The sequence below is a fragment of the Bos taurus genome, chromosome 24, assembly GCF_002263795.3.
Source record: "Bos taurus isolate L1 Dominette 01449 registration number 42190680 breed Hereford chromosome 24, ARS-UCD2.0, whole genome shotgun sequence".
NCBI lineage: Eukaryota > Metazoa > Chordata > Mammalia > Artiodactyla > Bovidae > Bos > Bos taurus.
In genome coordinates, this window is record NC_037351.1 from 2289516 (window position 1) to 2317288 (window position 27773).

A 27773-nucleotide genomic window follows, 5' to 3' on the forward strand; every position below is an offset into this window, starting at 1 on the left:
ACGTCCATTGGGTCGGTGATACCCTCCAACCATCTCACCCTCTGTGGCATTTGAAGATACAGGAAAACTCAGAGGTGAAGCTGCAGCCGTCCTCACGCTGGCCTCTCCTGAACTCAGGAAGCTGTAAGCGGCTCCCGGGGGGGTGGAACAGAGCGGCCACCACGTTGGCCCAAAGCTGGGAAAAGCCGTGAGTCCCAGCCAGACCAGCGCTCTCCCCACAGAGGAGGAAGGTGCAGCCTTCCCTAAGAGCCCAGAGGGTGGGAAACAACGGCGCGTCAAGGGCGCTGGGTCTCAAGGTCGGCAGCATCTCCTATGCTGCCCTTCCCTGGCAGTGACTGGGCATGGGGACACGGGTGAACAGCGATGTCACTGGACGTGTGTAGTGCTGGGTTAAAGGGTCAGCCTGGTTATTTGGAGAAGGAATAGCTCACTGGCCACTCCTCCCCAGCCAGTCAAAAAAAGAGCAGAATTGGGGGCCACCCTGTGCATTCTGGAGAAGGCAGTGGCACCCCACTCCAGTACTCTTGCCTGGAAAATCCCATGGACGGAGGAGCCTCGTAGGCTACAGTCCATGAGGTCACTAAGAGTCAGACACGACTGAGCAACTTCACTTTGACTTTTCACTTTCATGCATTGGAGAAGGAAATGGCAACCCACTCCAGTATTCTTGCCTGGAGAATCCCAGGGACGGGGGAGCCTGGTGGGCTGCCGTCTGTGGGGTCGCACAGAGCTGGACACGACTGAAACGACTTAGCAGCAGCAGCAGCAGCTGCGCATTCTGCCTCTGGGTCTGGGGTGTGGCTTGGCATCTGTATTGCTTCTTGTATGTTCACACACACACACTCACATACGTGGTTTTGATGCAAGTCGGTAATGGAGTATAATTTCCAAGAATGTGGTAGAAAACAGCATAAGGTATACAATCTAGGTAAAGACAGTCATTTAAATACAGAACAGCACTCACTGAATCATCACGGTTTGTTTGAGACCATCATGTATGAATGTGTGATGTTTGTCGTTTTCTGGTTACAGTGAGACAATGGGTATAAGTAGCAGTTATATAAACAAGCAAGGGCTCAGAGCTTCCGCATGGTCGCAGGGTGACGTGTCCACAGTCAGAGCTGCAATGTGATTTTCAGGATCCCTCAACTCAGCCTTTCTGAGTGTTCAACAGGCATTAGCACATTATGCCAAGGACAGCTGGTGTAGTAAATTGGGAGCAGATGGTTATGCGTGCCTGTGGGGTGGGCAGGACGGGGTGTAGGGGGAGGCAAGGCAGCCGCTCCCACCCTGCAGAGCTCTGGGGGACCCAGGGCCCTGTTGCTCGCAGAGGAGGCCCTGGCTGGGCTCTGGGAAGCCCTCCCATCTCTCCCAGTCAGTGCCTCTGTTACACAGAAATGTCTCAGCCATCGGTCATCTGCAGTTAATGTCACCCTGAGAGGCAAAACCTAGGGTCAGGTAAAGGCAGTGGGGGCCCGCATGGAGTACCCAGAACTGGGGGTGGCCTGCAGCTGGGGCCTCAGAGTAAGCATCACCTCCTACGTGGAGCCCTGCTTCACTTGCTCTGCCTCGGTTTGCTCACCTGAGCAAGTGGACTTGTAAATGACCTGCTCCGTATGGCTGCTGGTCACACTTATAAAACTTCCAGCGAGAGCTCAGCTTTCCCTCCTGGACCATCACCAGGCTCTGCATCTATGGAAGGGGTGGCCCAGGCAGACCCCCAGCCTGCCCAGTCCCACGTGTGCCACTACAGGAGCCTCTAGGTGCCAGAGACAAGCGTGCGGCCCCACCTCCCTATTCATGACCACAGACACCGCCGGAGGCTTGGGGCCCTCATCTGGTGGGCAGGGGGTCAAGGTCAGCCTCTGGAGACCCTCCTGGCGACACCTTGCAGGTCCTGACCCTGCACACGGGGCAGCCTGTGCTTCCTGCACCATCCCCTGCACACGGGGCAGCCTGTGCTTCCTGAGCCGTCCCCTGCACACGGGGCAGCCTGTGCTTCCTGAGCCGTCCCCTGCACACGGGGCAGCCTGTGCTTCCTGCACCGGCCCCTGCACACCGGGCAGCCTGTGCTTCCTGTGCCGTCCACATGGTCTGGTTTGCTGCAGACAGTGCAGAGCACAGGTGGATGAAACGACCTGGGGGATGAGCCCTGCTTGACAGCCACGCTCCATGTGAGTGACTCACCCAGCACCTGCGCTCGGCTTTGCACTTGGAGAAAGGCAAGGCAGGGATGCTAAGGGCTTTATCTGGAACCTTGGAGCCGTGCTGAGGGGTTTCTCTGAACCTCCGCAAATTGCCAGAAAGAATTCAGTTGTGCAGGTGAATTCATTTCTAAGCCAGAGCTCTCTAGACCCTGGCATCCAGCCTTTTGGGATGGAAGGAAATTCTCTGTTAAAAATGGTGGAACAGCTGGGAACTAAGTCCTTCCAGCCGAGAAGAGAGAGCAGAGTCTGGGTTCTGTTGCTTGCTGGTGGAGTCCGGCCTGGGAGACAGCACTTCCAGGTTCAGTACCTTGTGCCACCCCAGTGACCTGAGGGGACAAGTCTGGCAGGGTCCCCGCCTTTAGGGATGGCACTGCCAGCTGAGAACAATTTAGGTGGACCTGAGGCAGTCCCTCTGTGAGGCTGACCGCGTAGAAGCTGCATCGAGAGAAGCTCAGTCCAAATGCCTGGAGCAGACCTCCCAGTGGGTGGGGGCTGGGGGGCAGGTGTCAAGGTCAGGGGGGACAGGGGGTGGAGGCCAAGCACGCGGAGCCGGGCACACCGCAGGGCCTGGGGGAGAACTGAGAGGCCGGAGCAGCCCGTCATGGAGGGCAGGGGAGGATGCTCCTGAGGGCCAAGGCAGGGTCGGTCCTGGGAACCATCAAGGTCACGGTCAAGGTCATGGTCACACCAGAGCTGAGCGCCCAGGAGCTCCCGTTCCATGAGCTGCAGGGCCCAGCAGGGCCATGAGCAAACTCGGCTCGGGTAAGTAAAGGAAGAGGTGATGTGGTCAGGGGCGTCTGGAGTAACCCGGGAGAAACTGCAGACTCCGACCCCGGCCTGCTGGTGGCGGGGGGTGGGGGAGGGGAGGGGCAGGATGCCAAGGACCCACAGGCCAGGTGGTCACAGCGAGACCCTGGGCTGGAGCCTCCCCGGGGCGTGTGACACTGGTGAGTTGCTCCAAACAGTCATCACTGCCCCGATGTCACCATCCTGGTCTGCAGGGCAGGGGGTCTCTGTGCCCCAGAAACCACCTTCCAACTTACTAGCTCCTCAGCTTCTCAGAGACACTTGTGATTTTAACACCGCCACCCTCAAAAGTGCACTTCCCTAAGTTTCCTGGGGTGGGTTTACCCATTAGACGGAGGTGTGACTTTTTTAAGACGTTTTCTTCCAATTTCCTGTAGAATCTAAACAGTAACTGAGAGAGGATTATAAATGTCTGTTGGGGTCCTGCCAGATCTGAGCCACTCACATTGTGCACCAGAGTTCTGCTCCAGAATTACCCTCTAAATAAGAACTCTGCCTCTTCGATGAAAGCTGTTATGAATTGACAAATTAACACTGCACTTGTCCTTACCGAAAATGCTGCAGATCCACAGATTTTAGCTTCTCCTTGGGCTCCTTGCATCCCGGGAGAAGCAACTTCCAGGACACAAACGCCCTTCTCTGTGCCTCACAAATAACCATATTCAGGGACACAAAGGCTGACTGTTGTAAAAATATTAGTATTCAGATGCGCTTGTGTTTCGTTAATGCATTTAACCACGTACAATATAGCGATTGTTTCCCGTTCACATTTGCATTAATTTATATTAGCCACAGAATCTAAAGCACAGCGAGAAAAGCAGACCCTTTCTGTTGCAACCTATAAATTAGCTCTGCGTCCCTGTAAAAATCTACAGCCTGGTGCCGGCCACAGCATTCTTCAGGGTGCTGTCTCAGGACGGTGCGAGGTGGTGAGGGCCTGATATGTGGTAAATATGAGTGGTTTCTTGTGGTTCATTTAATCAGTGTCAGAAACGATGTGCCACGCTCTAAGTGATGGGTTTGTAAGGCTTGTAGCGTGGCTGGCGTAAGGCACAGTTGACACCTGCGTGCACCCTCTTAGGAGCAGGAGAGAGACCCCAGGACCCCGCGGCCTGGCTGTTTGCCTGGTAGTTGGTGTCCAACAGACATTTATGATGTCCGTACTCCGCTTTGGGAGCATAGGTCAATATATTGACTGCACAATGAATGTCACCCAGGGACAGTCTCTTGAACTCTCTGATTTTGTTAAAGGAGTGTGCACCCTTCAGTTTTTGTAATTTATATTGTGGAAGTAGGTGCTGTAGATGTAAAGCCTCCCCTGAACACGTGTGATGAAAGGGAGGCCCTCCATGCGCCCATCACCCAGATTGGCCGACCCTTCCTGACAGCCCCGGACACGACCTTGGCCCTGCCTTGACTTAGCCCCTCCTACCTGTGTTCACCCGCACCTGTGCTCAGGCTGAGTCTTCTTCTCCCTTGAGGTCTGGTCCTGCCCACACCCTGTTCCTTGACTGTCTCTGGCACTTTCTGGAAAAAAAGAAAAAAAAAAAATCCCTTCACCTCAACCCCTGAAGCCTGCACAGGCTGGCCAGCCTGTCTCTTGAAGTGCATCCTCCCTTCAGCCCCTCCCCCCACCATCCCCCTTTACCTCCCCCGCCGGCCCCCTCCCCACCCCCTCACCGCATCCTGCCCCGCCATCACCCCTTCCCGCCCCCACTGGCTCCCCGTCTCCCTCAGGCCTCACACCTGCCCCCTGGGGCTCCAAGCCTCCCTGCTCCCAAGTAAACACACCAAGCTCCTTCCCTAGGACTGTCTCCCGGGCATCCTTCCCTGCAGAAGCATGTTGCCCCCACCCCCCTGTCCCCGAGCGGCCCACACTCTCACACTGTCCCCTCAGTAGGTTGTCCTGACGCCCGTGTCCCGCTTCCTTTCGTGTCGTCACTCGACGTGACTTCACACAGTCTGTGTCCTATGGCAGCCACAGCAAATGACCGCAAACAGGACTTCAAACAGCGGGGAACTCTCCTCTCCCGGCTCTGGAGGCCAGAAACCTGCACCAGGTGTGGGCGGGGCGGCGCTCTCCCTGGTATCTCTGGGGAGGGGCTGCCCTGAGCCTCCCACATCCCTGCGTCCTGGAGACCCTGAGTTGTGGACACACCAGGCCACGGTCTGCTTCCACACCACATGGCCTCTCCTCTGTGTGTCTGCATCCAGATGCCCTCTGCTCACAGGGACACCAGTCACTGGGTCAGGGCCCACCCTACACTAGTGTGACCCCATCTTGACCTGATGACATCTGCCAAGACCAGAGGTCCAGAGAAGTTCACATGCATGGGTGCTGGGGGTTAGGATGTGGACACACCATCTAGAGGACACCATTCAACTCATATTGCTCATTTTCATCTCTGTTCATGAGACAAGGACCACATTTTTGTTGAACTAGTGCAGGACATTACGTTTGCCAGGTACTCGGTAAGGCTGGGTGGATGGATGGATGTGTAGATAAGTGGATGGGTGGGTAGATGGATGGATGGGTAGATAAGTGGATGGATGGATGGATAAGTGGATGAGTGGGTGGGTGGATGCTGTTGGTAAATGTCAGTGAATAGATTGCTGGGCAGTTAGATGGATGGATGCTGTTACAGGAAAGTGTGAGTATACCCACAATTTTTGTCGATGCGTAATAAACTTTGGAGAGGAATGTTCAATTATACCCATCTTTGTAATTGAGAGCAAGATGAGGTCCTGCCATTCTTAAGAGAAATGCTGTGTATTTTTGTGAAAAGCTAAGGGAGAGTGGTGTGCAACATGAGACACCCCCTTCCCACTCAAGTTTTCTGATTGTCACTGCTTGCAGAGGAGAAGCCCAACCAAAATGTCCTGAATAAGCAGTTCTGTCCTGCAAGAGGCCTCTTGTGGACTCTGGGAAGTAAAGAATTCTAAACACCCCGTTTCTTTAAGGCATGAATTGCAAAAGACGTGGGAGGTTCCATTTTTACTGAGAACACTAAAAATACCTTTTGTCAAATACATGCTTCCGACACGCTTGGCTTGGGCACCAGTGGCCTTTTAGGTGATAAATGTGCCATCAAGGTGCCCAGAACCCTGGAGCCTCCCAGGGAAGGAGTGGCAGCACCCAGGGGCGATGTTGTGCATGGCTGTGTTTGCTCTGGGAGGCCTGGTGCCCAGTCCGGAGCCCTGCGACGATCCCCAGGGCCCCTGAGATACAGAGCCGCCACCAAGAGAGAGGCTCGGGCCGGGCGGGTCCTCCCCAGGGCAGTCAGGGGCCACACAGGGCTGCATGGCGCCCACACCCTCCGTGGATTCTGTAGGAGACGGCCAGTTCGCCAACCGGGAAGAAAGCGGCATTGTCCGTGGCCCGCTCTGCACAGCCCCGTTCACATCTCGCTGTTGTTTGCAGGAGCGGCAGATGTGGTCCCGAACAATGGGGCCCCCTCGCAGGACACGGCGGTGACAGACTCCAAGCGCACAGCGGACCCGAAGAATGCCTGGCCCGAGGCCAGCCCAGCTGACCCGGGGGGCCGCCCCCACCTGGTCCGCCTCTTTTCCCGAGATGCCCCGGGCCGGGAGGACAACACCTTCAAAGACCGGCCCTCGGAATCAGACGAGCTCCAGACCATCCAGGAAGACAGTGCGGCCGCTCCCGGGGCGGTGGACGCAATGGCGGCCCAGAAGAGACCCTCCCAGAGATCCAAGTACCTGGCCTCGGCGAGCACCATGGACCACGCCAGGCACGGCTTCCTCCCCAGACACAGAGACACGGGCATCCTCGACTCCCTCGGCCGCTTCTTTGGCTCGGACAGGGGTGCGCCCAAGCGGGGCTCAGGCAAGGTGAGCTCCGAGGAGTAGAGGCGCACGACACGGGCGTCCCCGGGGGAGTGAGTGGGGCGGGAAGGGGACCCGCGGGTGGACTCAGCCCCGAGAGGAGGCGCAGCGTCTTGCTGGAGATGCTTAGGAGCCCCTGGGTCTCGGCTTTTGAAGTTCCCACCCTCCTCCCCCCGCTGACCAGGGATGCAGTCGGAACGCGGTTCAGGGTGGAGAACATTCTGAGTTCGCATCTCTGGGGTGGCGTGGGTGTGGGCGCCGCAGAAAGGGAGCCCTGTGCTGGGGCCTCCTGTGTCTCGTGCTTGGGGGCTTGAGTGCTGGTTCCGCTTCTGCTCCCGCGCTCCGGGGTCAACACTGGGCTAAGCCCATTTGTTCTTGGACTCAGTGCCGCTAGCCTCGAGTTGCCTTGTAACAATACTGCGATTGAGGACTTTGGGACAAATTTAAATTCGCCTTGAGCAGACGTTGTCTTTTGTCTGAGTCGCAGAGGGGAATAAATGAAGTGTGTCTGTGGGTCAAAACTGTATGATTTTGTTACTCTGTTCGTTTGAATATAGAATTTGCGCTTTCATTATTTAAATGTTCTGTAGAGAAAAATGTATCACAAGAGAAAACTGCTCCTATTGTGGTCCAGGTTGCAGCAGTGGCTACTGGACTTGATGGTGAATAGATCTTTCATGGTTGACGTTTCATTGAAAAGCTAATCCCCAAGTGACAATCAGATAGCAAATACACAGCCTGCGTGGCACCTGATTTTTAGAGCGTTGGACAGCTGGGGGATTTTGGAAAGAGTGAGGCTTTCCATAAAAGCCCCTGGTTTATTGGGGGTGCTCACAAAACTCCTAGGATGCCCTTTGCTTCTGGCTGTGTCCTGTGCTTATCCTGAAAGGCCCAGGGAGGCACGAGGCTTCTGAGCCGAGTGTGGGCAGAGGCCCTTGATGTCCTGGTCTCATCCTCAATGCTGGGGCCCTGGGAGCGTGGGAATTTCTCAGATTTGCTTTAGTCTCTAGCTACAGTTCTTAAAATGACTGACGATCCTGATGTTGTTAAAGATAAAACAGATGTCAGCTGCGCCTGTGTGGTGTCAAGGTGCGCTGAGGTTTTCGGGCACCTGCTTGGAGCTGAGGTCTGTCGTGTGGCCTTCTAGTGAATAACTCAGTGTACCTTCCGGGCTTCTAGAGTTTTGTTTCCTGACGGTTTCCTTCTGCGTCCTGTACTTTGGGGCAGTCGTACCCCACCCCTTAAAAGTGGGTCAGCTGACCCATTTCTAATGCTAGTTTCAATCCGAGATGCTATCAAGCCACACCGGACCCTGGCTGCCTAACCCAGTCTTGCAAAGCACCTCACATGCCTGTAGTGTCACCAGTTTCGAAACCTTAACTATGCTGCTTAACCCAAAGCAAAAATACAGGTGCGGAGACTAAACAGCTGGAGAGCATCTGTTATAAAACAAGCTTCGTTTCAGTGGTGACAGGTTAAGCTAAAATCAGACTGTGAAAGCATTTATGTCAGTTGCTGTGACCTTATCTCAAAATGACTGTATTATACATACAGGTTTTTCTTCCTTTGTGTAAAAGTTCAACATTGATTGCATAAAGTCTCATATTCCTCAACATTTTCAAAGAAAAGATGCCTCAGAAGTAGACTTCCATGTCGCAAACTAGCCTTGCTAGATTATCAAGAATCTAGATTAAAACATTTTCACAGGATTTAAAAAATAAAAACAATGTTGAAATAGTTGATTTAGTACTTTTAAAAGTATCAATTCTGTTCACGCCTGGGTCTTGAATAAAGAAGATTTTTAAATGAACAGCTTTGCCCTTTGATGCCAATGAAATCCATTAGAATTTTAATGTGAAATCATATCTGTGATTGCTTATTACAAACACTGGCCAGGGTACATTCCTGTCTTTGCTGAAAATATGCAGTGGGGCTTCCTGGAAATACTCTTCAGCTCACCTGTTTTCCTGTGGATGTTTTGTTCACTTTTAAACACTGGAGGTATGAGCATAATACACTCTATACCCAATGACACACTTGCAATGGCTAGAAGTCTGCAGTTTTTTATTGGTGTGGGTTTGTTTCTTGGTTCTGATTTTATTTTTGCTTTGCTCTGTTGATAAACCAGGAGAGCCCTCATCTTATTAGATGCTAGAAAGGTCTTTTGGACTGAAGCATGTGAAGCTGAATGGAGCCCTTGGCTCCTGGAAAAGGGGCTGTTTGTCACCTGCCCCGCTCCTCCGAGGACACGTTGGGGGCCCCGGGGTGAGCAGCGCCCCCAGTGCTGGGAGTGCACAAACACACCCACCCTTTGTGCAGCCAGGAGTTGGCCTTCAGGGAAAGCACACACAAATTCCTTGAGGAGGCATATTCTTTTGAGAGCCTTAAATGAAAAGTGCATTCATGGAGACCACTCGCCTTTGTTTTGGGAGGAAAGAAAGACGGAGTTGTTGTGTTTAAGGAGCAGGTTTCCAAGTCCCTGGACAGTGGGGCCCTGTGAGGGCCAGCACTGTATCCTCAGGCTTCACCCCAGAATCTTGACCCCTTAGCTTGGAGAGTAACCAAGGTGGCCACAGTGACCTGGGCAGCCCCCTAGAGGGACTCGAGGAGAAGGCCTGTGTCGCCTTCCTCCACGAGAGCCCGCCCTCCTGCAGGCTTAGGTCCTAGCCGTTATGCCTGTTTCCCATTATGCCTGCTGACTTTGCGGTCAGAGCCGCGTCTGTGGACCGCTGGTTTCAGCGCCCATGGCCGTCCGTGTCCAGCCTCCCTTCGCTGCCCCTGGTCTTGACTGTGGGGGGTGAGAACCTTTGCTGCCAATTAGCGCCCTGGGGACAAGCAGTCTTGGAAATTAGTCATAGTGTTCTGTTCCCTGCCTTTTCTCCACTGCATTTTAATTTCACTCACATTCTAGTTGTACAGTAACTGCTAACTCCTCATTGTTAACAGGGTACCCTAATGCTGGAGATGTGTTCTGTAACCCCCGGGGAGGGTGACATTGGAGGGTGATGTGAAGGACACAGCAGGAAGGGTCTGGGTAAGGTGCCCCCTCCATCGAGTCTGGCCCCGAGCTTGGGGCCAGTAGAGCTGCACTCACTCACCTCTGCTGGGAGTGAGTCCGCTCACAACACGCAACCCAGGAATCTCAGTGTCACCCACCCAGCCACGCAGCACATGGGTTTGCCAAGAGATTTGGCCAGAGACCTTTCTAGAGAAAAATCTCTTTATGCTGGGTGTACTTGTTTCCACACCCAAAGAAACACTTGCTGAGATTTACTACAGGAATCCCTTCTGAAGTATTAATGTCATTCTTCTGATCGATTATGGATCAGCTATTGATTGGCTCCCAGTACTTCGCCGTGTCCTCCTGCGGCCTCCACACCCTCAGCGCTCCGGGCGAGAGGTCGGTCAGAATGTGACGCCCCTGTGTGGGCGGCAATGTACTGGTCCTCCGAGCGAAACGTTTGTAAATTGTGTTGATGTATTTAATGCTGATTGCCTTCTGCTGTCTGTATTCCGATTTGATTTTGTGATGACCTTTTACTTTTTATATATCTCTCCCTTTTTAATGCATTTATTAAACATTTTAACACACTAATTCATAGCACGTGAGTTTTTTAAGTTGTCTTTTTTGACGTCCCTCCCTTACTAAACACATGTGTGACTGGCTTCCTGACAGCAGCTGAACAACAGGTGAGTCTGGCGCCTGCGCACCCGCTCTGTGCTCTGCTTTCAAGCATCAGCTTTACACACAGAGCTTTCTGTTCTCTGATCCTTCTGTGAGGACAGTTCTCACTCTGCCTGATTGTTAGTATTTCTTGAAAATGCCGTCCTGCACACGTCGGGGGAGTGTCTCTACCCTCCTGTGTGTCTGGGACACGGAACCCACAACAGCACTTATTGAGTGATTGAGCACAGAAAGACTGCCCCCAGCTGGACTCCCCGGAGGGTGCAGACCAGGCGGTCAGATCAACACTGGAGAATCTGAGGTCGGAGTGTGAGGCAGACAGTGACTATGCAAGGTGGAGTGCAAGCTGGGAGCCTTGGTAAGCCGGAAATAAACACGTGTGCTGTGCTAGGGCGCTTCAGTCGTGTCCGACTCGTTTTACGACCCCATGGACTGTAGCCCGCCAGGCTCCTCTGTCTGTGGAATTCTCCAGGCACGAATACTGGAGTGGGTTGCCATTTCCTCCTCCAGGGGATCTTCCTGACCCAGGGATCAAACCTGAGTCTCCTGCATTGCAGGCAAATTCTTTACTGAATGAGCCACAGGAAAGCCCCAGAAATAAGCATAAAGATATGGAATTAATTTTGATTTATCTTCCATTCATCTGTACCCATACCCTGCCACCAGACCCTCTTCTTAATTCATCTCCTGTTAAACTCACTTCCACTTTCTGGTGTTGATTTCCATCATCATTGACTTTCCTTTTGGCAAAAGGAATGGCCGATTCTTACTGGTTGACAGAGAGCTCCGCTTGATATCTGAGAGACTATCTCATCATGAGGGAAAAAAACACACCCTCAGTCTCTCGTGCGAATTACTAAGGTGCGGAGTCAGCATCCCAGAACTGGAGAAGCCTCTTGTCACACTCTGGTTAATAGGTTATCTTCGAGTTTTTCCGTCACAGACATCAAAACACTCTTACGTGCCCAGAAATCATCCTGCTTCATTGGAAGCAGTAAAAGGCGGGCAGGGGTGACACGTGACGCCTTCCTGCCTCTTCTCCTCCCACCTGGGCTGGCTCCCCCACTTCTTCTGCCAGAGATAACCTCCCCTTGACCCTGAGCGTATCTGGACGGGAGGCAGAGAACCCGCCTCAACTACATCGTCCCTCCTGCTGCTGCGGGAGGGGCCGGTCACTGGGGGGTTGCCCAGGGGGCCGCCCCATCTCAGCGCCTCTGGCCAGCATCCCAGGCTCTGTGACCAACACTCAGGAGGCCAGGGATGGCAGTGGTGGGCGCTTACCGCCAGCCCCGAGAGCTGCCTGAAAGTGCTGCAGAGACGACATCGTCATGGAGAAGGGACGCAGTGTGAAATAGAGGACCAGAAAGTTTTCTTTGTGGACCAGGTGCCAGCGTGGACTGGCCCACAGGCCGTTTTTGAGGGTTTTCACCCTCGGTGGGAGCAGCCAGGCCTCTTAGAGGCAGAGAATCCTCAAGCTTGTCCACCGAGACATGCTGCTAAATAAATACTCCGTGTCTTACTCGTTTAAGTACCCAACGCCCAGTGCTTCTTGCTGGCACAGAGCATGCCTCTCACATGTGCAGAAAACTGAACATGAGCTACCCAGCCAAGCACAGGCTCACCACAGACTTGCCTCCGGGAATTCTGTTCACTTTGCAATAATATTTCTAGAACACCATAATGCTTCCCCATATCACAACTACTGCTTATCTCCATGCATAACCAGCTATTCACGTCATTTTTAAAAATCCATTTCATCTGTCGTCAGTTTAAGACCTCTCTTGACATCTACTACACTGCCTTCATCTCTTGACCTCTGTAAGGCGTCCGCTGTCTCTGTTTCTCTCTCTCACCATTTTGTCATCGCCATCAGAGGCCCTTCCTGCAGGCCCCTGTCCTTAGTCCTGTAATAATATTCTCTACCACATCCCTCAAAGTTGCTCGATTTGGCAACTGTCTCATAGGTAATAGAACAGGAAAAATGCACTCAGAGCAAATACTATTGAGGAAGATTTATAATAAAGTTTACATTCATTCATAACTCACGAAGGACTATTAAGTCCCTATTAATATTAGACTCCTAAATGTCACCAACAGCAGAGAAGAATATGCAAGTGGTCTGCCGGAGGGACACTCCGTTGCCCTTACAATGACCTCCGTTTACTCCAGGGCAAACCGAGAGAGTCCAGCATAACAGATGTCACGGTGACCCCCACAGAGTGGGAAAGATGTGTCTGTCCCGTGCAGAAGCTAACACACTCAACTCTGAAAGGAAAAGAATAATAAAATAAAATGCCTCGGCGTGTCAAATACACTCCACTACAGACTTGGAAAGGCCCTTTCAGCTCTTCACGTGGAGCTGTCTTGGACCCACATGTCTGGTGCCGGTGGCGTGTTTAAGAGAAGGTGGCCACAAAGCCAGCTACGGCCCCGGCGCAGGCGCTAGGGCAGGACGCTCCCCCGAGCCTCCCTCTCGTCCCATCTCTCTGCGGTCCTCTCGGGGGCTGCCCCCTTCTGTCTTCTCGCTCCGTGTGTCCCCTGACACCCAGCCCCCAGCTGGTCCACTGCCCACCCTCTTGCCAGGCCACATCCTCCCATCCTCACCCCGCCAGCCCTCCTCCCCACCCGGGGTCCGCCGGAGGACGTGGGGCCAGCCCGGGTGCCCGCGCGGACTCAGGCGCCACTCTGTCCCTCTGGCAGGTCCCGTGGCTCAAGCAGAGCAAGAGCCCCCTGGGCCCCCATGCCCGCAGCCCGCCCGGGCTGTGCAACATGTACCAGGTAAGACGGCTCCTCCTCGCGGCCGCGGCCACACGGCGTCGGGGCTGTCTCGCTCCCGCCCCAGGAGCCTCGGAGAGGCAGCTTGTCTCCCCTGCAGGGCAGCTCCTGGGGAGGTGCGGCAAAGGAAAATGCAGAGACCGAGAGGACGGGCCTCAAGAGGGAAGCAGGGCCTCGATTCTGGGTTTGGGGGCCCTGCAGGGCCGCGGGCGGGGTGAGGGCAGGGAGATGCCTGCGGCAGGCCTGGCCCACCCCGACGCGGCCTTTAAGAACCAGCGCCTAACAGACTCTGCGTGCCCGCCAAATGCCAGGTGGATGAGCCCTTCCAGGCGCGAGCCCAGTGAGCATCCTTGGGAGGAGGAGGAGCCTGTGGTCAGTCCTCCAGAGTCTCAGCTGACTCTCAGAGCGCAGGATGGGGGGCACAGGGACCTTGGGGTGACCCCGGGGAGGTGCAGGGTGCCGTCCGGCTGAGACTCCGCTCTCAGGCCCGTGGGTCCCAGCGGGCACCGTGTCCCGGCGCCGGCTCTCCACCCTGGGACGACACAGGAGGAGGACACCTCGTGCTGGAACAGGGCATGGGAGGGCCCCGGGTGGGGGCTCAGGGACCCTCACTGTGCATCTTCCTCCACAGACGCACGGGGGAGGGGCAGGAGCGGGAAGGAGGCGGGTGGGAGGGGCGCCCACATCTGCTGAGACGCCAGAGCCAGGAAGACAGGTTGTCACCCTGTGTGATGGTGGGGCCACAGACCCCAGACCTGGCAAGCCCCGGAGAAGGAGCAGGCGTGCCTGACAGGCGGCTCCGGAAAGCCGGTCCAGGAAGGTGGGCAGGGTGGCCGCGGAGGCCAGGGACAGGAGGCTCAGAGGCGCTGGGCCCTGGGCAGACACCGGGCTGCAGGCTAAGTGGGAGGCACTGTCGTCAAGCCCCCGGGGGTTAATGGAACCTCCACTCCAGGCTGCAGTGGGTCAGAGGGGTGCCGCCCCCAGAGAGAGGGGAACCGTGTTTCAGGCGTGGTCACCATGCTCACTGCACAGAGAACCCCCTCGCCTCGGTGGCTCCTCAAAGCAACACCCCCATCCCCAGGAAGGCGGTGTGGGCCCAACCCCCTGGAGGCACATGTTCTCTGCAGCCCTTGGGCCTCAGGTGGTTCAGACTCAGCCAGGAGGAAGCCGGGGCTGGCCCTAAATGCCTTCCTGGGGCAAGGGTGTGGGGGCTGAGGTACACAGTCACCCTGTGGCAGGGATGTGGGGGTCAGACAAGGACCCCCTTGCGCCCTAAGCCCTGAAGCCGTCTGGAGCCCCGCCCTTGCCTCCGTGGGTCACATCACCGTAAGAAAGCAGACACACTCCACCTCCGACAGGCAGAGACTTTGCCAGAAATCCCAGACTCAGCACAGAATGTGGGGGGCGAGAGGCCAGCGCTTCGGTGTTCGGGGGATAAATAGAAACCTTCAACAGAGTGTTTGGTTTTTCTCTTTTGCTGGAACAAAGGCAGCAGGCCTGCCCTCCACATCTTCATGATAGATGTGCTCTGCCCACGTGTACAAGTGGGACGGACATGCATGCTCTCACACCTGCAGGGGTGCCATCCCCGGGCTCTGCAGACACAGCCCTGGGGCCGGGCGCCAGGGCCTCCAGTGACAGGCCTCCGTCTTTGCGATCTCTTCACTATGTCTCCCCCCGGCACGTCAAATTCTTCACTATTTCAGGAAAGAGATTAGATCAAATTTTTAAAAACCCAAAGGTTTATTGACTTTTCTTTATTCCCTTAAAAAACAATATAGCAACTACTTTCTGAACTAAAAAAAAAGAAAAGAGGTTATGTTTATTGGAGAGGAAAAGGCACCAGCCATGGGAAAGGGCTGAAGCGCCTGGTGGCACTGAATGGTTTTCAGATACAAGAAAGGGCCGTGAAAGAAGCTTGGAGGAGACAGAGCTGCCCGCCGGAGCCACGCTGGGAACCGTGGTGCCAGGCCCAACAGCTCAGCACCGAAGCCTCCCCCATCCTCCCCCCGAGGCTCAGAAACTCAGGCTGACATCCTACACCCAGACCTTCCGGAACATTCCATCTTCTCTCTGTCTCTCTGCACAAACTCTGCAGGAAGGGTGAGAAAGCCCCACTGGCTGTTTGTCAAGAAACAAGCAGGCTCAGCGCCTTGGAGGCCCTTCCAGAATGGGGCTCCCATGAGGAGCCCTTCGATTCCAGGAGACGCATCACTACTTAGTTCCACCCCAGCCTGACTCGAGGGCTGACCTGAAGGTGGCAGGGAGCCCACGTCCACGCAGGAGATGACGCTGGAGGACCCAGGATGAATCGGAAAAGCAGAGGCTCCAAGGGTGGAACAAGGAGCAGATGCACATACAGCGGGGAAGACGGCTCCGTGGGGGATACGGGGCCTCCTCCTCCCGGCTCCCCATCGGGTCTCCCGGGCCCACACAGCCAGGCCTCCGAAAGCCGCATCATCCAGAGGTCATGTGGACTAAGGAGGCGGAAAGGTGCCCGGAGCGGGCAGCAGGGAGCCGTGCCTGACCGGGCCCCGTCCCACCTGCACCTGGAGACGCAGGCAGAGCCAGGGACGCCCTGCTCCCATACCTGGCAGCTGCTCTTACCGGCTTCCTTAAGCCCCTGCCTGCCCCTCGCAGCCCCTGGGGACCCGGTCCTCATGAGCCTGCAGAGGCCACTGTGGGGCCACCCGCCTGAGGGGTAGAGGAGCACCCAGAGGTCTGTCCAGAGCCTCCCTCCCCGCTCTGAACCTGCACCAACCGTCCCAGGGGCTGGGGCTCGCCACGTTGGGCTCCTGGCGCCTGGAGAAGCGCGGAGTGTGCGTGCGTGGAAGCACATGCTGAGGGTCTGCTCTCTCCCTCCACCTGCGGTGTCTGCGCTGAGCCTCCCTCCCCAGCCACTGGCAGCGACGTCAGAAACAACCGTCTGTCCTGCCAACGCCCCGGGACCCCGGGCTGATGGAGGGAAACGGGAGCACCACCCTGTGCCGGTAAACCGGGCATCACGGGTGCAGCAGACACCCCCACCCCGCCCCCGGGGCCCCACAGCCCAGCTCTGGCTGCAGCCCCTGCGCTCCTGCCCTCAGGCCTCAGTGTCTCAACTGGAGAGTCAGAGTCGGGGACTGCGAGCATCTCTGTGGGGACGGACCCATGGCCATTTCCTCCTGTCTCAGGGCCCTTTCGCAACCACATGAACAGCACAGCCCCCTCCAGCCCCAAGGCAGATGCTCGGGAGCTACTCCGCATGCCTGAGGCATATACGACCTTGTTCTGCTCCGGGGACAGACCTCCGTCTGTCAGCCCCCAGCCCCAGGCATTGGGCTCACACGGAAAGCCTTCCAGACACTTCCCTCGTACTCTGTCTCCAGGTTTTCTGAATCGATTTCTTCCTCATTTCCAAGGAAATGGCTCGGACCAGAGTTGGGTAGTCTTGACAGGCCCTGACGGTCTGGCTGTGGGGACCCAGAGCAGATCAGGCTCCCTGGGGGCCACGCTGATGTGGCGCAGGCCGTCTGGGTCTCCGGGGACTGGCCTCTCAAGGGGTCGGGCCGGGGTCGTGCCTGGGGTCTATTCTGCCCTCCCCACCCAGAGGGGCTACCTCACAGCACAGCCGCCCAGGGGCCCGTGGCCTTCAGTTGCAGGAAAGCCCATTGCAACTCGGCTTTTCCTCCCAAAAATAAGCCTTCCAGACTCTGCATCCCTCACACCGCCCGCTGCCACTCTGCGTAAGGAGACAACTGAGTTCTAAGCCAAGGAAAGGTGCCCTGGGAGACTGGTTTGTGCAGCTACCAAGGCGTTAGCTGGATGTTTACGCTGGGAAGTCATGTGCATACTATAGACACACTGAGGTCTTCCAAAATGGGAGCAAAGAAAAGTCGGAGCAGTTAATGCCAACTTCCAGCCCTGCCTCCTGCAGACAGGAGACAAGGAAGCTTGCATGCCCACGTTCAGAAGCGTCACTTTCAGCACCAGCCCGCCGCCCTGTTTGAGAAGCAGCGCTGAGCCCCTCCTCTGGGGACCGTGAGCCCGGGCGTCTGGCCATGAGCTCCCCAGCGCTGCCCGAGACGGGAATGAGGTCTGGCTCCCAGGACAGTGAGGGTGGCCCAGGTATGGCAGAGGGACCCTCCTGGAGGCTCCTGGGCAGGAGGGCCCCGGGCAGCTGCATATCAGGCGGTATGAGACGGTGGAGCTACGGGTAGAAATCACAACCGTGGGCAATGTCCTCGTGGACCTGACGGCAGCTCTCAGCTCCGGCTGGGACCCCCTACACGGCCTCCTCCTCCCCCTGCCGGTCCACTCCCCGGGGTGAGAGCTGAGGCCAGCCTTGAAGGCCTCCACCTGAGGCTAAGCCCCTACCAGAAGCCAGGCAGCCACTGCGTGTTCACAGAACCAACGGACACATAGGCTGTGACGTGTGACACCCACTTCCCTCCAGGGTGACCTCACACCCACAGCCTGGAGATTTGGTTCCCTCCTTGCCCGGAGGCCTCTAATCCAGTCCTTGCATGGCCATCGATGGAGGCAAAGAATTGGTCCAGAAGAGGCCGGGGGCTTTGATTCACTCGTTTCAGGCAAAACATCGCAGAGGGAAACAGGCTGATGTGCCCTCCCCCACCCCACCCCCCACTGCCTTCAGCTTCACAACTTGCTGAGAGTAGAAACTCCAGCTTGGAAGCCAGGCCCTCCTATCTCGGCCCAAGCGACAGTCCCTCTGGGCAGAATATGAGACAGCTCCCCACAAACACAGACCACCCGCTGGCCTTCCCACTTGCTAACAGCCAGGAAAAAACATGTCATGGGCCACCTAAAATCTCCACCTAAACGAAAGCTCTGCCTGTGCTCCTCCTGTAACTGAGAAAAGCCCACTGCTGACACAGCAAGGCTTTCTCTAAAGAAAGAGAGTCCACTGCTTTAATTAAACTCCGTCGAGTTGATGATTCAGGAGCAAACATATTCTTAAACTTGCTGAGGGTGAAAACTCAGGGGAGGACTGCAAGGATCATTCAGACTAACAAGAATTCTCTCCCCAGATTGCACAATCGAAATGCAGCGACCTTGCCAGAAAGCATCTAACGCTCTCCCCTGAGGCGAACCGGGGGCTGGTTGACCAGAAGTGGAGCAATTGCTTCCTCTGAAAAACTTACATAAACAAGATCGGCCTCATTGTCCAGTGGTTTCTGGGAACGGCCAGAGCATCGCAGGGTCAGGGTGTTGGAGCAAAAACACGCCGTGGTCATTGGGGCCAGCTCTGAAAGGGGGCGCACTGCAGCTCCGACAGTTTCCAGCAGATGTGTTATCTCTTCTGCAGGCCTGTGATCTTCAGTTCACATGCTCTAGGAGATAATATTTTACCAGCAGCTAGCTCAGAGCCAGATGCCACAGGAGCACATAACTGCCATGACCCTGCCTTCCAAGGACGGGCCGAGAGACGGGACGGCCATGGGTTAGAGTCTTTCAGCACAAGATGTTCACAACACTGCTTTTTCGGAAAGTCCTTGAGGAGGATTTCCTTAAGTCCTCGACTCCCTGTAGTCACCAAAACGAGATTTCTGGGGGAGTTCCGTAAACCGTCCAAAGAAGCGTAAAGCAAGGGAAAAGGGCAGGAAAAGAAGAGCCATTCCATTGTGACTACATTTCCTGGTTCTCAAATGTAAAGACGACAATGTGGAGGAAGCACTTTTGGCTTTCTTAACACTTTCCCAAGACGCAACTCTCTCACTGCTCCCAAGTCTCACTCTGTTGTTCTGCCTTATCGTCGGCAGTTCAGGAAGACACCCACACTGTTGGAGCCCGTGGCTCCGAGCAGGTGAAAGAGATGACTCGCTGGATCTGGGCTTCCTAGGGTGCCACAAAGCCAAAGGCTTTTATTGTGGAAAAATCAAAATGCAAATTGCAGCTTGAAAACAGCAAAAGGCAAATTCCTTCACTCTCCGGACCACTGGTGGAACCATCTATGAAGGTGTGTATTCTTACCGCCGCTCTGTGAGTGCAAGCGGAATTCTACCGCGTTCAACCTGTAAACTGAAACACCAAGGTGTGTGTGTGTGTGTTGCACGGCTGCTTCGTTGGGTGCTTTTCACCCCCTCACACAACCCCTTCGAGTAGCCACGTCCACACTTGTAAAACAAGGTGAAAATAACCATGTGTCCACCCCATAAAACACGGAGGAACCTCTTTCCGTGTTCCTCTTTTATATCAGCCTGGGGACACAGAGGGCTGCATGCACAGCTAGAACTCACAGGATCGACTTGACTAAGAAAGTGCCAGAAAGAAAAGGGTCCTGCTTTTAGCCTCTGGACGACCATCTGGACGCGGCCGAGGCTGATCCACAGAGAGGTCACGTTGGGCTGCGTCCTTCTGACGCGGCGCTTCCACCTGTCCCTGAGCGAGGCGGGCTGCAGGACGCGGGCCTCGGTCACCTCAAGGTCCCCATCACAGGGTTAGCTGCTTGCTGACGGGCCAGACCCGGGGCAGCTCTGAGGCACCCATCACAACAGACCCGCAGGTGGTGGGTGAGGCACCCTGGCATGAGGGCACCCACACTCGTGACCTCCATGAAAATGCTCGATTTCAAGTTTTAAAAAGGGCAACCGTTTCCAAACAGCAGCTCCACAAAGAGCTCACATCCCTCCCCACAACGCGGAAAAGATGGAGCAGGTGTCAGCGACGCTCGTCACCCACGCACATTGTGACTGAAGGACCGAGTTCCCCACCGCCAGCGCACAGTGACACAGAGTGCAAGAGCAGGAGCCCCAGTGCCTCTCGCTACCGCCTGTGACCTGAGGGAAGCCGGCGCTCTGTGAGGGCTAGAAACGTGCTCCCCATAACACACCGCAGGGCAGAGCCTTGCGCTCCGAAGTCCTCTAGAGGCCCGTCTCTCCTGTGTGACATCTCCAAGCCGTGAGTCTGCATCTGGGCAGTCCTCAGATGCCTGTCTGCCTGGCGTTTACCACTACTCTCCAGGCCCCTCCTCGGCACCCACCCAGTGAGTGTCATCCATCCGGAGAAAAGGCCAGCAAACTGAAGCCTGGGCAGAGAGAGGGGAGGGAGCCAGGCTCTAGGGTCCAACTGTCCTCAGGATTGACTGGTGTGACTGCGTCTAGGGTGCAGAGCTCAAGCAGGGTGGATGCAGAGGGGAGACATGTCCCAGACCCAGGATTCACTCAAATTTCCGCCACTGGCATTCTAATGGTGGATCCAGGTTGTTGTTCTTGCTGTTCAGTCACTCAGTCGTGTCCAATTCTTTGTGACCCCATGGACTGCAGCACGCCAGGCTTCCCTGTCCTTCACCGTCTCCTGGAATTTGTTCAAACTCATATACACTGAGTTGATGATGCCATCCAACCATCTCATTCTCTGTCGTCCCCTTCTCCTCCTGCCCTCAATCTTTCCCAGCATCAGGGTCTTTTCCAGTGAGTCAGCTCTTTGCATCAGGTGGCCAAAATACTGGAGCTTCAGCTTTAGCATCAGTCCTTCCGATGAGTATTCAGGGTTGATTTCTTTTAGAATTGACTGGTTTGGTCTCCTTGACGTCCAAGGGACTCTCAAGAGTCTTCTTCAGCACCACAATTTGAAAGAATCAATTCCTCAGGAAAGATTTTAAATTCTTGCAGACAAGAACTAAATCAAGCTCTAGGACTCTATTTTCCCCTGAGCACAAACCCCAGACACAGTGGGTGTTCATTTTTCCAAGCTGCAGCATTTTCTTCTGAGGGAACAATTCCATCCCTTCGTCTCTAATCAAATCCAAATGCAAATGATGACGCAGACAAATGCCTCGACCCTATTTTCATAAAATAGCCGTCAGAGTCGAGGGAATGAATCTTTACCCAATCGGATGACCATTGATCTTCACTGTGTCGGGCGAAAACTAATCTCCTGTTATTACTTCCAAGTTTGAGCAAATTGGAAAATAGTTAAAAGTCCTTCATGGTGTCTGGAGATGGGACTGGCACGCCAAGTGCACGAGCTCCCCCTGCTGGTGAAGCACACGTTATCACAAGTGGGGGGAAATTAATCATAATTTTTCAAACAGGCTCAGGGAAAAAGCAATTTATGTCAAACATTAATGACCGGTTGTCCTTTACCCCATGGCTTTCCTTCCACAGTATTTAGATTTTTAGCATAACGTTATTTTATTTGCCACCAGGAAGTTGTTGTTTTAATTGTTACGTCAAGAAAGAGTGACACGTCAGGGGCCTGTAACCCTCCGCGTGCTTGATCACGTGCCAAGGCCCTGCACGACTCACATCTTGCCCTGTACAGAAGGCCAGGTCTGCCCGTGGTTCACCAGCATGTGAACAAAGCACAGCCCCAAGGGGCAGGGTTTCTTCTACAAACTTCTCTACTTTATTTGAAATCCCTGTGTAATAAGTGCTATTTTTCTGAACTGAAGCTTTCGTTTTTAAAGAACTGGACTAATTTTCTAACTTCGCTTCCCAAATATTCAGCTCTATGTACTTTGGAGAGAATGTGTGGACATCCTAACCTCACGTATAGAGCAGTGTGGTGTGGGGTGGGGGTCCCCACCTCCGGCCCTTTTTCCTTTTCTGATCTCTCAGGATCGGGGGTGACTGCCGCTTGCCCCTCCCCACCTCCTCCGCCCTGGCCCGGCTCTTATTTTACAGCAGGACCGCCCTTCAAGTTCCTTCTTTGCCTTTCCATCGCCTGCAAACTGATCAGGATCAGTTCAGTTCAGTCACTCAGTCGTGTCCGACTCTTTTCAAGCCCATGGACTGCAGCAGGCCAGGCTTCCCTGTCTATCATCGACTTCCAGAGTTTACTCAAACCCATGTCCATTGAGTCAGTGATGCCATGCAACCATCTCACCCTCTGTCGTCCCCTTCTCCTCCCGCCTTCGATCTTTCCCAGCATCGGAGTCTTTTCCAAGGAGTTAGCTCTTCGCATCAGGAAGCAGGATAGATGCAGACAAAGAGATGCCAGTCCTGGCAAATAATTCAAAGTGTGAGCGGCTCTGGCTTTTCTGTGCTTTCTGAGCAGAGAGGAGGAGCGTTCACCCCTCGGGGAGTGACTAACCAGTCCTGAGTCAGGAGCCAAGTCCAGGGCTCTCCTGAGGGGGAAACGTGTGCGTCACAAGCTCGGAGGCAGAGGCTGGGGTCCCCAGGGTGGGGGCAGAGATGGGGTCAGGGGACCGCCTGAGGATGTGGGGGCGTCAGCAGCCAGGCCGCACCCCCACATCCCTGAGCGGCTGTGAGGCTGCGGGGCCCCCTGGGCACCCGGACGGCCCTGCCATCTACCCTCCTCCCCGGCTTCCCCTCCCCTCCTCCCTGGCCTCCCATCCCCCTGGAGGACAGAACAGACCCCCTTGTTTACGGCGAGGCATGAGGAAAGCAGTATCTGCTCCCCACAAATTGTGAAATGTAACAAGCCAAACCACGCTGCCTTTAAAGCACGCCTCCAGGACCGCCAGGGGCTCCTGCCCTGCCTGGGTGACAAGGGCTGGCACTGCTCTGACCGCGCACTGACCGCCGATGGCACAGACCACCGGTGGCCTGGCCGGAACCTCCCCGCCCGGCGCCCCCGGGCTGGATGTGAGCCCCTTTCCCCAGTACCGTAGGGCCCTCAGTGCAGCCGCGGGGTCTCGGCTGTCCAGCTCACGCAGAGTCAGGGGTGCACTTCAGGACGCGGGGGAAGCAGGCTGGGCTGCACCCTCAGAGCCGCCGGCACTGCAGGGCCTGAGCCCAGCCAGGGTGGGAATAACCGTGTGTCCGTAAGGGGGGCGATGAGTGAACAGAACGCGGTTTACATGGGCCCCAGGGATGGCATTTGAGCAGGAAGGAAGTTCGGATGCAAGCTGTGCATGGCAGAAAGGAGCCAGTCCCCAAAAAACAAGCACTGCGTGATCCCACTGGTCAGGGGTCCCTGACGTGGCCAATCACAGGGGGCATAGGGTGGGGCTTTTCAGGAGGCCAGGACCAGAGATGGGACCCAGTATCTGCTGGGTGCAGTGTTGGTTTGGGAAGATGGGAAAGGTTCTGGAGCTGGATGCTCTGATGGACACACAACATCATAAATGTACTTAATGATACCAAAATGTGCTATTAAAAATGGCAAAATGGTAGGTTTCATGTTAGGTCAGTTCAGTTCAGTTGCTCAGTCGTGTCCAACTCTTTGCGACCCCATGAACCGCAGCATGTCAGGCCTCCCTGTCCATCACCAACTCCTGGAGTCCACCCAAACCCATGTCCATTGAGTTGGTGATGCCATCCAACCATCTCATCCTCTGTCGTCCCCTTCTCCTCCTGCCCTCAATCTTTCCCAGCATCAGGGTCTTTTCAAATGAGTCAGCTCTTCACATCAGGTGGCCAAAGTACTGGAGTTTCAGCTTCAACATATCAGTCCTTCCAATGAACACCCAGGACTGATCTCCTCTAGGATGGACTGGTTGGATCTCCTTGCAGTCCAAGGGACTCTCAAGAGTCTTCTCCAACACCACAGTTCAAAAGCATCAATTCTTCGGTGCTCAGCTTTCTTTATAGTCCAGCTCTCACATCCATACATGACTACTGGAAAAACCATAGCCTTGACTAGATGGACCTTTGTTGGCAAAGTAATGTCTCTGCTTTTTAATATGCTATCTAGGTTGGTCATAACTTTCCTTCCAAGGAGCAAGCGTCTTTTAATTTCATGGCTGCAATCACCATCTGCAGTGATTTTGGAGCCCAGAAAAATAAAGTCTCTCACTGTTTCCATTGTTTCCCCATCTATTTTCCATGAAGTGGCGGGACCACACACAGTGAGACTGGCTTGTGTATGGTGTGCAGGTCTGTGAATTCTCACACGCACATGGCTGCCACCACCATAGGGACACATCGCCCCCAAACCTCCCTTCCAGTTCACACCACACCCTCCCTCCCCACCCCAACCTCTGCCAAGCCCTGCTCCCGTCCCTCTCCCCGTAGTGCAGTCTTTTGACGACTATCATGTGTGTGTGAGATCACACAGTATGAAGCCTTTTGGAGCGTCTTCTTTCACCGAGCCCAGTGCCTTGGAGATGCCTCTGAGTTGTCAAGTGTATGAAAGTCTGCTCCTTCCTACTGCTGTGCAGTGCGGCGTCACATGGACACACTATAGTCTGTTTATCACTTCACTCAGTGAGGGACATTTGCCTCATTTACAGAGCTAGTGATTATGAATTGAGCTGCTATAAACATTCATGGCCGAGTTTTGTGTGATTGTAAGTTGTAAGATTTAAATTACTTGCATCAAAAGAGCAGAGATGAATACATTAATTATAAAAATCACTTCCAAAAACATGTAATTTTTCTTTTATCATTCAAAGCAGGAAGTGGGATTGCTGAGTCATATGGTAAGTGCATGGTTAACTTTATTAGAGACTCAAACTGTGTTACAGAGTGAGGATACCATTTTGCATTCCCACCAGCAATGCGTGTGAGGTCCAGTTGCTTCACATCCTAGCCAACACCTAGTATTGTCAGTATTCTTTACTGCAGCCATTCTAATAGGGGAAAGTGGTGTCTCTGGGTGACTTTGACTTACGTCTCACTAATGGCTAATGATGCTGGGCATCTCTTCATGTGCTTGCTTGCCTTCTGCTCATCGTTTGCAATGACGTGTTTAGTCACCTATTTTGTCCAATTTTTAAACTTGGTTGATTGTTTTTTTTACCATTGATTGTTTAGAGTTCTTTACATATTGTGGTTTCACGTCCCACATCATATATGTGATTGCAAATGTTTTCTCAGTATGTAGCTTCTTTCCATTCTCTTAAAAGTGACCTTTGCAAAAGTTGTAAATATTGATTGGGTCCAATTTATCAGTTTTGTTTCTTTTATGGATCACGCTTTCAGTGTCAGGTCAGTAAACTTACTGACTACCCTCATGGCACGGAGGTCTTCTTCTCCTAGGTACTCATTATAAAAATCACCAAAATACACGCTCTGTTTCTTTCAGCATTAGAAGCTGATGTGTGTGGTTTAGGCATGAAACATTGTTATTGTCCACACAACACTTCATTAACTACATCACAGCATGAATAAGTTTAATAATATCAGATCTGCATGATACTCCTGAACATTTATTTAAAACCTTTTCATAAAGTTTAAGAAACTTTCTTAGTTTAGTCACAGAATGGGCCAATCGAAGTACACAATGTTTCTGGGACGAAAATTCCAACACATCCTGCAGAAAAATGGTGTATAAACACCAAAGTAAGCATGCATTCATTAGCTCAGTCATGTCCAACTCTCTGCAACAGCATGGACTAAAGCCCACCAGGTTCCTCTGTCCATGGAATTCTCCAGGCAAGAATACTGGAGTGGACTGCCATTTCTTACCCCAAAATAAGCATTAGTTGTGCAAAAATCTGAGCTGTTTTCATCATTTTGGGCCATTAAGGTGCTATTTCGGAGAAGGCAATGGCACCCCACTCCAGTACTCTTGCCTGGAAAATCCCATGGACTGAGGAGCCTGGTAGGCTGCAGTCCATGGGGTCGCTAAGAGTCGGACACGACTGAGCGACTTCACTTTCACTTTTCATTTTCATGCATTGGAGAAGAAAATGGCAACCCACTCCAGTGTTCTTGCCTGGAGAATCCCAGGGACGGGTGAGCATGGTGGGCTGACGTCTATGGGGTTGCACAGAGTCAGACATGACTGAAGTGACTTAGCAGTAGCAGCAAGGTGCTATTTAACAAATAACTTCACTTGCCAGATACACTGGATATTTAGACACAAAGATATTTTTGTGTCTAAACACAAAAGATACTTTTCTTGACGTGAGTAACTTAAGGAAGATCCCCTGGAGGAGGGCACAGCAATCTACCCCAGTATTCTTGCCTGGAGAATCTCATGAACAGAGGGCCCTGGCGGGCTACAGTCCACGGGGTCACAGAGAGTCGGACACGACTGAAGTGACTCAGAACATATGCACAAGTAACTTAAACAGTTTCCTAGCTCATCTGTTTTCTTTTTTACTTCTTGGTTTCACATTTTCCTTCACTGGAGAAGAATGTGTAGGGTTGGCCTGCAGTGACGGAATCTGATTGGCCCTGGGTGACAGACAACACAACCCAGGGAGAAGCAGATTATTTGGCAGCACCCACAGAGAGGATGAGTTAGAGTCAGGAGGGCGAAGTGTTTCAGCACTTCCTGAAATGCTCCAGCTCGCCCCTGTGGCCAGCGTCTTCAACTCAAATGTCCACTGCATCGGCCTCCACCCACGCCATCATGCCCATGTGCTTGAGTGCTGAGTTGCTCAGTCATGTCCAGCTCTCTGCAACCCCATGGACTGTAGCCTGTCAGGCTCCTCCTCTGTCCATGGGATTCTCCAGGCAAGGATACTGGAGTGGGTTGCCATTTCCTTCTCCAGGGGAACTTCCCGACCCAGGGATCAAACCTGAGTCCCTTACATCTTCTGCACTGGCAGGCAGGTTCTTCACCACGAGCACCACCTGGAATAACACAAATCCCTGGGCTTCCTGCGCGAGGAACCTGAATACCATGAAGTTCCGGCCCCATGCGGGGAGGGAGGCTCAGCACTGACCCCCAGGCCTGGCTCCATCCTCCGAGGGAGGCTGTGACTGAGCTGCACAGGAAACAGGTCACTTGCTGAGCCTGCCCGAGAGAAACTGAGAACTGCAACCGGCAGAACGCATGGCCGGGGCATCGGGGAGGTGGGGTCTGGGCACAGTGGGGAGAGGCAGGGGGAGCAGGGAGCTTGGGCCCCTGCAGGACCCGCAGAAGGAGGGACTTAGAACCTGAGGGGCCAGCAGGGCGCAGAGTCACAGAAGGAGGACTGGAGGGCCTGTGGACACCTCGTTCAAAAGACAGAGAGGGACTGGACAGCTCAAAGCCAAGACAAGTTCTCAGAAAGTGGAGAAAACTTGGATGTGCTGTGTGGTGTAAGCTCTCAGCTGCTCCTCCTGCTCCCCGGGCTGCAGAGAAGGGTCCAGTTTGTGAGCAGACGCAGGGGCTGGCCGGGGGGTGGAGGGGGGAGTGGACAGGAGGCACAGAGCATCCTCTCTTTGCAAATGAATCTGGGCAGGAAAGGGCGGGGCCCCGGCAGGGCTGCCCCAGTCTCGGCTTTGCTGTCAATGTGGGGCAGAGACAAATGCAGGGACTATTTTAAAGAAAAGCCTATAAGGGTTGTGAACAGACCCAAAGGGGAAATAGAGCAGAGAGAGAGCCCAGGATGACTGCAGGGCTTCCGACCTGGTGGATGGGGTGGGAGGACATCTGCAGAGAGTCATAGACACTGATGGTGACGCGTGTGGGAACACGCCCCTGTAACTAGTGCCAGTGACGCCAGTGACAATCCAGACAGGAGCACGAGTCCCAGCAGCAACACTGAGCCCAGTAAACGCACTGAACTCCCGAGAAGCACACTCTAGACTTGCTGACAACAGCACCTTGTGAGCAAGAAGGGTCCTTCTGAACGACGCCCCGAGCTGGGGATGGAGGAGGCGTTCGCG

The 27773-nt window shown here is 54.3% G+C and overlaps 1 protein-coding gene and 1 long non-coding RNA gene across 5 annotated transcripts in view; both read left to right on the top strand.

The window, feature by feature from the left end:
- MBP (myelin basic protein) overlaps positions 1 to 27773 on the top strand; it is a 104445-nt gene that overhangs the window by 65381 nt on the left and 11291 nt on the right. For 2 of the 4 annotated variants that reach the window (XM_005223934.5, XM_005223935.5), the window contains exons 4-5: positions 6436 to 6866; positions 13246 to 13323. In XM_005223934.5, the coding sequence (XP_005223991.2) occupies positions 6436 to 6866; positions 13246 to 13323 (509 nt within the window). 4 annotated transcript variants of the gene reach the window in all.
- LOC132343748 (uncharacterized) lies at positions 13330 to 27319 on the top strand. The gene is made up of 2 exons (XR_009492687.1): positions 13330 to 19279; positions 19925 to 27319. It is a non-coding gene; the product is annotated as an uncharacterized lncRNA (long non-coding RNA).